Source organism: Colossoma macropomum, unplaced genomic scaffold, assembly GCF_904425465.1.
Source record: "Colossoma macropomum unplaced genomic scaffold, Colossoma_macropomum, whole genome shotgun sequence".
Taxonomy (NCBI): Eukaryota; Metazoa; Chordata; class Actinopteri; order Characiformes; family Serrasalmidae; genus Colossoma; species Colossoma macropomum.
The window spans coordinates 34,211,713-34,226,163 of record NW_023494795.1 but is presented as its reverse complement, the minus strand read 5'-3'; the positions used below and the strand labels follow the sequence as shown (position 1 = coordinate 34,226,163).

At 36.8% G+C, this 14,451-nt stretch overlaps 1 protein-coding gene across 3 annotated transcripts in view; it reads right to left on the bottom strand.

Moving 5' to 3' along the window:
* The window catches only part of fig4a (FIG4 phosphoinositide 5-phosphatase a), a 103,271-nt gene that overhangs the window by 80,726 nt on the left and 8,094 nt on the right, over positions 1–14,451 (bottom strand). For all 3 annotated transcript variants that reach the window (XM_036582293.1, XM_036582294.1, XM_036582295.1), the window contains 3 exons: positions 9,919–10,075; positions 7,573–7,623; positions 3,042–3,190 (listed from right to left, as the gene is read on the bottom strand). In XM_036582293.1, the coding sequence (XP_036438186.1) occupies positions 3,042–3,190; positions 7,573–7,623; positions 9,919–10,075 (357 nt within the window). The remainder of the gene's footprint in view (positions 1–3,041; positions 3,191–7,572; positions 7,624–9,918; positions 10,076–14,451) is intronic.

The following is a 14,451-nucleotide window of genomic DNA, read 5'->3' as shown; positions in this document are numbered from 1 at the left end:
AAAAGTCAGTATTACATCTATTTAATTATCAATCAAAAGGTCTTTAATGTATCAATCAATGTCATTTGTGTATCTTCCATTCAACCCATATCCACTTTTAAATCAAAAATCATTTAAATAAAAAACGTTTTGTCTTTTTTCTTCCTAGTGCCTTAAAACAAACTTGGATTGTTCTATGTATTTAAACATGCATTTAAATAATGAATTCTCCATCCAAGTTTTCCATTTGTCATTCTTAACAACAAAATGAGAAATATGATGGACAAAATCTAAAAATGTCTGATTTTAAACCCATTTCATTAACACGGGCAAAGGTCAAAGCAGGGGGAAATACAAGGACTACACCTTGACTACAAGGTCTTTTATTATTAGGAGTTATTTATCTCACGTCTTTCACAGTTTAAATCCTCGTATCTCTCCCTGCTGGTGAACTTGCTGATGAAATGATTTAATATGCTTTATTTTCATATTTTGTTGACATATTTTTCATGTTATTGTTTATGAATGTAAAATGCAGTGATGTTGAATATTGGGCTGTGAATACTGAAGCTGTTAGCGAAGCCAATGATGTGCTGCGTTCACTAAAGACAGCAAGGTAAATGGTTAGGGTAAATGAAATAACAGCTAAAGTAAATGTTTTAAAGTAAAAACAAGAGTAAAGGTGGTGCGTAAATCGAATAGCCACTTCTATCTCTATGATTTATACTGAGACTTCCTATCCTGTCCATATCGAACAAAAAGATCCTGTGGTAAACTGGCATTACCTCACCTCCCCATGGAAAACTAATCACGTCCGAACAGGGCTTTTGAAAGACAACTGTGAAAAGCATAAAACAAAAAACAGCTAAATTTAGTCTCTGTGTGATGTGTTTTACCCTGTCATTTACTTCTCTGTGAAGAAACTAGGGATGAATTTTGTTGTCTGAAGTCTGCTCTCAGTGTAAGGGGTGTGACCATCGTGACAACATAAGGGCCTCATACTTTTTAAGCTTGTTTGTGCTGTGAGTAGTCACAAAATCATGAGTATGTTCCAGCTAAACTTGTTATTACAGAGCAATGTTTAAGCAAGAAACTGTGTAATTTACCTGTAAGTAGCTTCTTTGTTTGCCACCACTAAGATAAAGCTAATTTACACTAGAGCTAATGGAACTAATTTTCAAGGTCTTGATAAAACCAAGCTAATAGTGGTGAATATTTACATTTTACTGCAGCTCTCTAGATTGAATAGTTATCTGTAGCTTGTGACAGACATTCAAGTAACATAACCTTTACTTTAGATTAGGGATGCATCAACACCACTTTTTTTTCCAGGCCAAGTACATGTTTTTAGTACCTGCCTGATACCATAATGAATTACCTGCTTAAGAATTAAGTAGCTGTTGGTGTAACAATTTAACAACTAAATCATTGAAATGTAGCTGATTTTAAATCAAGTTTTTTAAAAAATAACATGCTGTGTACAGAGTAGTGAGCAAACACACTGAGAAACTGAGCTACAGCAGCTCTGCTAACTACTAAAACTAGCCGGTGATGTACACAGGACAATATGGTCTCTCTACAGCCTAATTTACAAAGACACTTAAAAAAAAAATCTGTGTATTAACATTTATACCTCGCAACTCTATTCTGTCAAATGGAGTAAAGTCGGCATATATGGACTTTGGCAGCATGTTAAGTTTCTGTCTTCTTCCTTTTGCTAGTCCGTATCTCTTCACTTGTATCGGGGAAGAGGTTGTGATTGTGTCTGGGCATGCAGTGTGTATTTCAGGTGGGAATATGCCAAGACAGAATGTTTAAAGTGACCAGTGACTTGTGTTCGACCTCCACAGGATCAGAAACACTTCTCTGTGAGAGGAGACCGTCCTTTACTGCCAGCTTGAGTCGTTTGTTCATTATTGCAGCAGCAAACACTAACTAGGCTTACGTTACATGGTATCAACTGTTATCGGATGTTATTATTGACGAGAGTCTGCCTAATTGGTCACTATAAAAGAAATTTAATGTTTGCTGTGTGACATTACATAGTTGGTTTACACTGTGATGTCCAACAAAGATGTCTGTATGTGAAATGGCAAAAAAGTATGAATGCTGAAAGAGTGGGTAGTTATTGACAGAGTTACTGAAGTGGGGAGAAGCAGTATTGAGCAGCAAATTCTACAGCCGTGCCTACCATAAAATTGTCAATATGGCAGAGACAGCACATTTCACAATTTCTCAGATAGTAGGTAGATTGATAAGTAAGGTACATATAAACTGGCAAGGAAAAAAGTTTTGTTTACTATGTTTCGTGTAAAGCCGTACTAGAATTTAGCCATAGTTTAAAGTCATAGAATATACTGAATTCAAGACAGAAAGGCAGACGGACGTACAAACAAAAGACCAACCATGACCAAATGTCACAGACATTCAGTTGTGGTTTTTGGCTTTGCTCTTTACACACAGATATTTCTCAAGATTCCCTGCATATTTTGATATAATTATATTACGCACTGAGGAGGGTGAAAGACCTTCGCTTGATGAGGAATGTTGTTCTCAAACTGTTGTATTACTTTTTGAAAAGTGGCAAGCCTCGACTCGTCCTTGCTCATAAAGGCCTTCCCTTCAATATTTCCTTTTATACCCAAGGATGATTGTATCACCTGCTTAAGATGTTTGCTGAACTTTTGACAATATTCCTAGTATTAAATCGACCCTGTTCCAACTTTTTTGGAACATGGTACAGGCATCAATTCAGAATGAGCATATATTTGAAAAAAAAAAAACAATGAAGTTGATAAGGTAAATCAATCATTATCTGTATTTGTACTGTTTTCACTTAAACACAGATTTACAAATCACTGCTTTCTTTTTTTTAATTTGCATTTCACATAAAGTCACAACTTTTTTGCAATTGTAAATTGTAAAATTGTATTTGGAATTGTAACTTGTAAAACACAGAAAGCCACACAGGGATGGATGCACAAACACACAGACACAAACTTAAAGAGAAATGCAGAGAGACACGTAACTACGCACTCATGGGCAGACAGACAGGTACAGACCTTGTGTAGGGAGGCCCTCGTCCTCAAAAATGTCGAAGCTGTCCTGTTTACTGCAGCTGGAGTAGAGCTCCTCTACCTCTGCCGGTTCACAGGGGATTCGCAGCAACGTCAGGTTATACTGCAGAGAGTGGCTCAGGTCATAGCTGTAACTACAGGTCAAAAGGATACATGGTCAAAAGAGAACAGTCATCTGAAAATTAACAAGGAAACAACTTTAGAAAGGAAATACAACATAAAAAATTTGAACTAGCAGAACTGCTAGTTGACAGCTGGTCGCCTGAGGAGCAAATGCAGAAAAAAAAGACCTGTTTTAAGGGTCACAAACCACAAGGCACAATATTTGTCCGCAGACACCTCTGACTAATTTGTAGTCAGGTGAAAACCAATTTACAGACCACTGACATTTGAAATAAAACGTGTGAGTGTATGGATGTGCATTAACCTTCTAAATGCTGCTCTGTATAGGGATGCTCAGAAGTAGGAGTGTCAGACTGAATCAGAAATTTTCCCCTGGTCTGTCAACTATTCAAATATATTCTGATTTTAAATACATTTTTTAAACCGTACATTACAGTGTACAGAAAATGAGCAAGCCAATGTTGTATCTCCAACATCCACCTGCACTCAGCATAAATTAGAGAGCCCATATCCTACATTTTTTTTTATTATTAAAGCCCCCTTATAACACTTGCATGGTTTTATGTATCACAATTCATTTTTTTATGTCCATTTCCAAACCTTATCCCTCAGAATTAAACAGGCTGCTTTTGTTATTTTGCTTCTAAGACTGATATGTAAGTGAGCTTTGTTCTGATAGTCCATCCTGTATCCTGCTTTGCTCAAAAAGCAGTCTGGGCAGAGACACTACTTATAACTTTAACGTGAATGGGTACGGCTGAACTGATGTAGGCTAAATAGGTGGATAGATGTAAATGATTTGGTTTGTCATGACATCACAAAAACAATTCAAAACGGGCTGTGTTTGCAGCTTAGTCTCCCTATATGGACTGTATGGGCTGGGGAGTGAATGGTATGTTTTGAAACTTTAACAGTGTATACATACTACATCACACACTTTTATTCCAAAAAATCTAATAAAAATATGGTTTTCCATTATATGATAGATTCTTGGCCTGGGGTAGACGAAATGTCTAAAGAAAACTACACAGACCTATTCTGCTGTATCTTTGAGAATGACACATTCACAAAATACCGAGCTTAGTGACATCTTGCTGTCATTATAAGTTTAAGAGCACCCTCACTACCTTATAAATATATTAGGTGATTATTAGCTTACTGCGCAACTGAGCGTCCACTTTTGGAGTGCTGGCTTGTAAGAAACTTCTTACAAGCCATCTGAAGCAGACCCTTTGGTTACCTCACACGTGGATGGATTTGTGATGTTTTTGTTATTTCCACCATAATGGTGTTCTATAAGCCAATCTATTTAATATCAGTGTTTTATGGCAGGATTAGTGGCAGGATTTTTGCTGATACAGATTCTACAGGACTTTAGCATCATCCAATGTCATTAGCCAACTGTTCTATCGATCGTCTAATTAAGAAAATTTCAGCTTAAAAGTCGTTGCATGAAGAAGCATGTCGTTACAGCACGTATTTGAGCAAAACGATTACTATCAGCATATGAGTGGCAGAAATGTGCTATTGCACGCAACATGCAGAAGAACATTTTGTAACATCAGTTGTGCTTTGGAATCCTTTCCCGAGTGGATAAATGTGATGACTGCAAACACATTTAAAGAGTTTTTAAAGAAAACGCAGTTAAAACTTGCATAAACTGCTTTGTAATAAGTAGCAAACAAGATGTCAGTCCCTCATGCCATTATCTTATTTATTTATATCAATGGTTTGATTGATTGTTCCTTTTAAAGAGTTTATTTTTGAACAGTGAACAGTGAATTTAACTAATCCTTGTACATATAACTTTAGAATTTTTTTTTAATGTACCACTACTCTTATCTCATAAAATGTTATGTAACATGTAAATATTTTCAAGCATCATGAAGTTATTTTGCCCCTTCACTCTTCATTATTGAAGAGTGTATAAAGAAGTGAATTAAGTATTTATATTTTATAGTTCCCAGAAACCAATCTTTGGAGGGGAATCAAGGAAGGGGGAAGCAGTAAACACCGAGTGTCTTTATGCCAATGAGATTAGACAATGCACATTTAACAAGCGATGCTACAAACCAGACGTGCCTGACATTAACCCAATCTCACTGATGCACACTAACACATGCTAACACACACAAAGGCAAGGGCAACTCCTGCACAGCCCTATCTGACATTTGCATTTCAATTTCAGTCTGATCTTCAGATCTTATCATATGATCTGCTGAATATTTCATCATCACACACTGGCCAGCCAGGATCCTCTGAGGTCGAGAGCAGAGAAAGCAAGGACACAGTCACACATGCACTGCAGCTGAATAATATGGGAGTAAAAAGTCGTATTGCAATATTTTAGTTTTTACATAAATACTGTGATGCTTAAAAACCAAAAGAGGAATCAAATAACTATCATTCTAGCAATGGACAGTGTGCATTTAGGCAGAGAATAAAGGAAGTAATTTAGGGTTCTGATTTAGGCTGCACAATATGGACAACTACAGTTTTTCTCTTATATATATTTTGCAGCGTGCGACCGCTGGGTTTGGGGGAGCACTAGAGAAAACAGTCAATATAGCAATTCATGAATGCCTTGATTCATCCAAACACTCAAAGAACATCTGTGATTGGTAATTTTAGCATTGTGAAGGTTGGAGCCACAAAAACAATTAATAAACAACACATCATAGTCCTAACACACACACATACACGTATTGGGTCAGCCTTGAACCTGCAACAAATAGAATATATACCTGTGTCTTTCATCTAGAGCTAGTTGTCATATTAATGTGATATCTCAGAGAATGATGTTTTAGTACAACTACTAAAACAGTGCAAGATGCATAACGTGAGCAGTGGAGAGCTGCGTTGTGGCTGCACCGATCCTTGTTCAAATCAGGGTCATGGCAGGTATTTTAGCTGTAACCTAGTGGTAACTGAGGAGAGCAACTGGAAAGTCGTGGGTTCAAATCCTGGACCGACTAAGAATTCCTGGATATGCCCTTAGGCAAGGCACTTAAACTCCCAGTCAGTGTTGCTCTGTTGTGATGCTTCCAGGCTGGGCATAGAAGCAATTTCCTTCATAAGTGGATAATAAAGTATGATTTTATTTGTCTTATACATCGGATTTTGACATGTATGATCTCCATGCAAGACTTTAACCAGTTACACTAGCACAACTTCACACACAGACAATTATACTGAAGAAAATTAGGCCTAAGCTGGTAAAAGAATCATCTTACTTAGATAACTGTGTGGAAAATAACAACTTTGTTTGAGATAGTGTGTTAGCTGATGCTTAATCTATCACTTTGCTACCGCATCCACTTTAGAATTAGAGGCCGTCTCAAAATTACTGGGAAAAAAGTGCTTTTTTTTTTTTAAATCTCTGTAAGATCTGCTGAAACATCACTGATCAAGCAGACATGAAGCAAACACAGCGACAGTGAGTGAGTTGAAACCTAATCCTTGTCAAATAAATTGAATTAATTATAGCACAGTTCAGAAAAAGCCATGGTTGTAGTATCTCTGATCTTCAATTTGGCCACAAAACTGTAATTAATCTAATAAAGAATAGAATGTAGAATGACATGACATGAACCTTATCTTCCAATGCCATGGTGTTTGTAGCCACTTAGCATAGCCTGACTGTAAGAGAGTTGAGACATGACAATGCTTTTCCTGATACTAGAAGCAGTTTTTTTTCTATCTGAAAACCTGATATTGTGATCTGAGGATGTCTTGTACTATTTAGGTGTCTTTTTGTATAGGCACGATATCTGCCGTTCAACCAGTGCAGCTCAACAGCTGCATTTACAGAACAACCTCATTTCTGTCACCTGGCATGACTTTAAAAGTTCCATTATTTTCATTTAAGGGACTAGTAGTGTCTTGATGTGTTCACATGAAATAAATTAATAAAAGAATGTCATTTGTAATTGTAAATGAGTTTTAACCATCAACGGGACTGTTACCACAGTAGCCTCAGTTAAACATCACTGGGCACAGCTCTAAAAGAAAAAGAAAACTGGACACACACGTGAGCAAACACACAACACTTAAATATATCACATGTGCTCCATTCAAGGCACACACTCATACAAAACAGATACAAGGACAAATGAATGCAGTCGTACACATGAGCAGAGGCCGGACACAAAGGTAACCTAAGATCATCAAGGATCAGCTGTGTCATAACAGTGATATGTATCAACTCCATGCTCATTATCCTGTTACACAGACAGAATAACTCAGACCTCAGGTGCTGCTAATTTAAGACCCATTCATCCTCTGTGTTCCGAACGAGACGTACCAAAACTTACACACACATACGCACACACACACATACGGCATGACACATGACATCCTGAATGCTCCATGGCAAACGTCACAGTGCACTTACCTGAAATAGAAATTACTAGACAGATCCACATTTTGGAACATTCTCACGTATCTGTGGAGATGCAATAAGAGTTAAAGACATTAAAAGCATGGAGAAAAACTAACAAAGTGATGACACAGAATAACACTTAATCTGTGGTTAGTTAGCAACAAAAACAGCTACATAGTTAAAATGCTAAAAGGAAATAGTCATCAGCACATGAACGTACATCATCAAAATGAAAGAGTTTAATAAATATGGAATATAATTTTAGTATCATAAAAACATCTTCAATATTTTACACTGTGGTCCCTGGGACTTTAAGGTCACAAAAACCCATGTCTGTGGGGTTTGATTTGCACTTTCCCCATAAATAATACTGTATCTTAGACAAGTGCACTTCATTATGGGCACAAATAACAAATAAACTAGATTTTTTTTAACAGTAAGGTCATGTAAACATAGTAGAATCCCACAGTCCATGATACTTATACTTATTGACTATGAATGCAAAGTCTTGCTCACTAAGAATAGGACACATATAGCACTGCCAGATTGATAGTGTGTCAGCCACAGAAATTGAACAAATTTAGGGGCAATAAGATACCAGCTTCACAACAACATTTTTATATGAATTGATTTTAATAGGAAGCTAATGAGCTCCACTCATAAAATGCATTCACCAAGACTCCTGTCTCTAGTTTGTACCTTATTGTAAAAAGCTTTGAGTTGCTTGTAGTAAATTTCACTGGTAAATCTACAGGCCAAAGAACTGGCTATAATAAAGGAATCAATTCTGACCTTGTGTCAGCCTACTTGTCTTTATAACATAACATCAGTATATTAGTTATATAACTGTGTTTGCTGTTTAAGTGGACAGTTTCCCATGTATCAGCCACTATTTGCAATTAGGGATGCACAATGACATCAGAATCCTATCAGTATGGGCAGATAATTACTTAAAATAAATATATTGGGATCAGACAGATGTTTAGATTTGACTGATATTTCACCCTGATATTTGATGCCATATTTATTGTATCTTGGAAGAAGCCAATGTATAAGCCATACTGAGCTACTGTGCTAAGATATTGGCACTGTATTCATTTTACTGCACTGGTAAACTTAGAGAAATAAATGTTATATTCCGTAATGCTTATCCAGGTGGATCTAGTCCCAATTTCTATTTTTTTAATGTTTTTTTTGTTTGCTTTTATGTACTTTGTACTGCCTTTTAATTATTTGTTTTATTTCCTTAAGCTATTGCACTTTGTATACTTTGTCTTTTTTTACTTTTTCAATGTTAATCCAACAGTCTATACATTGTTAAGGAAAGTGTTCATCTCGAGTACAATCAACTCTCTTAGAGGCTAAATGATTACTCCAAAGATTGATTAACGTTTTAAAGGTCTTATCGTCCCCAAGAATTTTGTCTTTATTTTTCCTATTAATGTTCTTTTGCTATTATTTATGTAAAACACACAAATTGCCGTTGTATATAAAATGTACTATATAAATAAACTTGCCCTGCCTTGCCTTTCTAAATGTTTATATGTCAACATTGGAATTGGCAACAGCAGGTATGTACACAAAAATATTAGATATCAGCCACAGTTTCTATTGTGGTGCATCCCTGTTTGTAATATTAATTATTTTGGTACAGAAGTAAAAAAAAAACTGACGTAAAAACCTTTCTGTTTTAGGCAGTTTTTAAACCAATAAAACAATGCAACTAAACTAATAAAAGTTCAATTCAGTTCAGTTCAAAACAGACCCAAATGAAACACCAAGCGAGTCAAATTAACTCCACTAAACAGTTATCCTTGTCTGGTGACAATTAAACTACAAGACTATTGGACGATCTGCTTATATTATGATTAACAATTAGTAACTTAAATCATCTGTTCAGTTTATTACTATCATCTTAATGAAGTGCACCTATGCAGTTTAATGACAGCATTAGTCAAGATGGAAATGGTAGTCAAACACCACAGTCAATACTGTTTTGGCCATTTATGTGATCATAATAAACAGCTTTGTGTTCTGCTCCACTGCTCCAATGAACAGCTCACAAAGAAGCATCTAGACCACATCAGCTTCCTAAAATCAGGTCACCAATCAATGTGTCCACACACCGCGACAAACAGCAGGGAGTGAGAAAGGTGTGAAGTACCGCTTGAGGTTAGTGTGACCAATACTTGTTAGATGAAAGAGTGTGTACGTGTGAGAGCAAGAGACAAAGACAGAGTGTACACTGACACTGATCAAGACAAAAAGGAGTCGGAGACACAGAGAAAGAGAAAGGGAGAGATAAAACCTCAATAAACTTATAACCTTACAACCTCAAACAAACCAGCTCATACTCACCTGGCCTCATCTGGATGTGTAACTCTCACAGAGTCATTAGGGATGTAGATCATATTTGTGTCTTCTATCTTATAGATGGAGTGACCCCCGATGTCTGCCACTTTGCGACGTTTGGTGATCAGAATGATGTAGTAACCTTCTAGGAAACGGACAAAGCCTGCAAGAGAGCAGAGAAATATGTAACTATGTAATTAGACATAGGAGTGTGAAGATAAGAAAATTTTACGAGACGATACATATTGTCGTTTTTCATCACAATACATTACATTTTTCTGATTGATTAATTGGTAATTCCTAAAACATTTTTATGTGCTTGTTCAAGAGGTAACTTGAGCATGAATCAATTTTGTTAGAATACATAAAATAAATTTTTAAAAAATTATTTTATTAATAAGTTCAGGCTTTATATTACAAAATGTAAGTTATTATGCCTCTGCATTACATGTTCATTTATATCTAATCTTTTGTTTCTACAGTGTAACATGAGCAAAACAGGCTGAATGATCTTTCACTCAAAATATTAAAGTAAAATCTCAATTATTTTCAAATTTGTTAATTTATTATTATTATTTTTTTGGTTGCATAATTTGCAAAATAGTAACAGCACTACCTATAATTATTAAATTGTGCAAACAGTGGTTACTTTTAAATATCCTTTCAAGGGACTCAAACTGTGCAAGTACAACAAAATTTGTAACAAAAATATAACAATAATTACAATATAAAAGAACCATCTTAATTAGAGATATTCTTTTAAGAATAGTAAGCAGCTTCCTTAAAGCTCACACGCAACTCTCACTTTAAATAATGTGCAAGCACAACCTCCTTACATTAAGAAAAGTGCAAAACCACAAAGTTCTTTACAGGTTTCTTGAAAGGAACAGCCTATCTACTGTTTCAGGCTTGAGAGATGCCCTCTGACAGGTAACAATGTTTCCAGCCGCACTGAAAACTTGCTCATTTTCATTGCATTGTTTCACTCATTGCTTCCTTTCCACTGGGTGTTTGTGTCGTAAGTGCTGGAACAGATTTGTCATACTGCTACATTTGGTTGCAACTGTCTTTCAACACAACTTGTACTTTACATGAATTTGTTCAACATCTGACTTTTCAAATCCATACCACTAAACTGATGTTTCCACCTTTCTTTGGCACAAGCTCACTCCTCTGCGAAGCGTCGCCTGCCCATCTTGGAGTGTTTGTGTATTTTGGCGCTGTAACACGGCGCTGCAGATGTGATTTAACACCGCTAAAGTTGTTAGGATGTACGGAAAGAGGTGAGTTCACCGTAGTACAGTACAGTTACACCACTGACCTCGTCACTCACACTCGGTCACAGGAGAACAGATCGCCGGTCGCTCCACTCAGACAGGGAATGTATAACTCCGCGTTTCAGCCGTTGCTAAAGTATATTTGGCGACCCTTTTTTTACTCGTGGCCCCCTCCCTCTCTAATCAAGTCGAAAAATTCGGAAGTGCGCCCTCTCCTGGCGACAGCAGAGTAGTGTCGCTTTCCTTGCAGTAGAAAGCGCCACCAGGGCTTTCGCTAAAACGTGAAAGTGTGAGAATGGTGTATTATATCGAACATTTATCGAACCTGTCTTATCGCTCTATCGAGGAAAAGTTATATCGCGATACTTATCGTTATCATTTTATCGCCCAGCCCTAATTCAAATTAACTGAATTAATCATGAAAATCATCCAGCACTATGCTATTGTCAATTGTACAACGACTGAAAGAAAAAACATAAATCTTATAAGGAAATAAATATTTCTCAAATCTGTGTATGCCACAATTGTTGATACTGCTTCATTTAATACAGTCTCCCTTTGCAAGGATAAGAGCTCTGGGTCTTCCTCTATAATGCTTAATGAGACTGGAGAACACATGGTAAGGAATCTGAGACCATTCCTCCATACTGAATCTCACCAAATCTTTCAGATTCTGAGATCCACATTTGTGGCTCCTTAGCTCATCCCACAGGTTATGGGGTTTAGGTCAGGAGACTGGGATGACTGGGAAAACGTTTTTTTGTGTTGATTTTGAGGTGTTCTTAGGAAGATCCGACTAGTGGCCCAGTTTATGCTTAATATCTGCTGGTACTTAACGGAGCCCATGATATCATGCATCTGAACAAGTTGTCCAGGGACTTTGGAAGAAAAACAGCCCGACAACATCACAGATCCACCACCATACTTCACAGTGGGGATGAAGTGCCTTTCTGCATGGCATTCTGCATCTTTCTGTCTATGCCAAACCCACCTCTGGCTCAACTGATCAGAGAACACAGTCCCTCTGAAAGCTACACTAATGTCTGGCAAACCATAGGTGCTTGATTTTGTTGGTTTGTTGGGAATATACTTCAGTTAGATTTTAGTCATGTCAACAATTGTGGCATGCATAGATTTAAGAAAAAATATATATTTCATGATAAGTTTTAGTTTTTTTTTTTAAATACTGTACTTCACATAAAAGTTGGAGTTTTATTTATATTTTGAATGAAAGATCAAAATTATAAGCAATAAAGAATGTTTTCCTCAGAGCGTTTCGCTCAAGTTTACCAGAGGTGTGAATATTTGTGGAGGGCACTGTATTGCCAAGTATAAATACGAGTGCACTGGCTAGTTAGCTGTCTGGTTAACTGTAGGATTATTCAGACTGTACCAGGCAAAAAATGTCAAAACATATCTTGAGTTTTCCTTATTCCTAAAGAATATTTGAGATAATATTTTATAGAATCTTAAATTATTCGATAGTTGCAGCCCTAAATTAGACCTATGCCAGTTATATGTGGTGTGTGTGCTCATGTGGTCAAGCCCTCACCCGTAAGATCCATTTGTCATGACTATTACATAAGGATTTTTTTTTTCAGAATGAACAATCAAAAAAATTCATTTTGAAGTATTCATCAGTCTGTTTTCCAACCCTGGTTTATCATTTACATAATATTAATTTAGTTGTCTCATAGTAAGTGGTCTTCACATTAAAAACTAGGCTAGCGCTACACTTTCACTTACAAACATCCTTCTAACAAAAAATAGATAAGCTCTGTATCTTATCCACACCTACTGTACCTGTCTGGGGAAACATTATTTTATGTAACACTCCTAAATTACATGTGGAAGAGCTCAATGGCTCATTTCCTGTCAGACTTGCAAGCTGTGACACAGATTTGCAAATCATGACTAATAAAAGTGCCACATTATAGTGTTTACTGCTCATGGGATGAATAATGAATAAAACCTCCCAGATATTTTCCGATGTTCCAGACCAAATACATAATGACGGTAAGCAAAATTACAGAGAAAAGAAAAGAAAAAACGTGGGCACCGTGTGTAGCTGTATGGCAAAATTATGTTTTTTTGTTTTTCTTTTTAGAGAAATGGATGATCTCAGAAGTTGGACCATCATTACTAGGTCAATGCAGTGTTTCATGGCACACACTGGACTGTGTATGAATGTACGCGTGTGTCATTTTAAGCATAATCCCTCTGTTCCGCTCAGAAAAGCTGTTCAGTGTCATTGCATGGTTGTGTAAGGCTTAATTATGAAGTGAGGCAGGCAGAGGACAGAAGCACTGTTTGTCTACATGATAGTTTGGGCTGTGAGCCAACATCTTTTGTGTCAACAGTCAACTGCATAATCTATGTAGGTCAAGACCTACAGCATCACACGGCTGTCACATTCTCCACTCCACCTTAAAAAACCTTTTTCGCTATCATAGGCACAGGCGCACACACCTTAAGACAGGGGCGTCCAAGCTGATCCGCAAAGGGCCGATGTAGATGCAGGTTTTTGCTCCAAACAAGCTGGAGCACACTTGATTCCACTTGTTTAATCAGCTAGTCTCTGGCTTCAAACGCTGATCAGGTGATCTCCTGCTTTGTTGTAATGAAAACCTGCAGCCAAACTGGCCCTTTGTGGAAAAGATTGGACACCCCTGCCTTAAGAGCATACTAGTCATCACAGACGTTTTAGAGCAACTTTACATTGGAATTTGCTATTTTCAGAAGTTTATTATGTTATGTAACATTTGAGATGACCACAAGACAAAGCACAATGTTCACATTCTGATGAGTGAAGAGTTCTTTGAGTAAAAGTCTTTGGTAATAAACCATGTTCTTCCCATGTTAATCTCACTTTCTATTTCTTTTTGCTTCCCATTATCAGAATGCGGGCTCTCTCTCTCTCTGCATTAACATGACGTTTTTGCTTTTACAAACACTTTTCGAATACAAATAAGCACACATACACAAATCTCTATACAAGATAATATATATAATTTATTCCAAATTTATTTCTGAAAAGTTCGATACCATCAGGGGCGAGTCCCTACGTTACCACATGACAACACCAAGCCCCATTCTGCATGTGCTAAAACAGTATGGCTACATAACCAGAGAGTATAAACGCTAAACTGGTCTTCCTGTAGTCCAGACTTGACTCCTATTGAAGATGTGTGCGAAACAGTGAATGACATATACGAATGCGTAGCTGAAGACTTAACAAAAAATGTCACTTTTAAAACTGGAT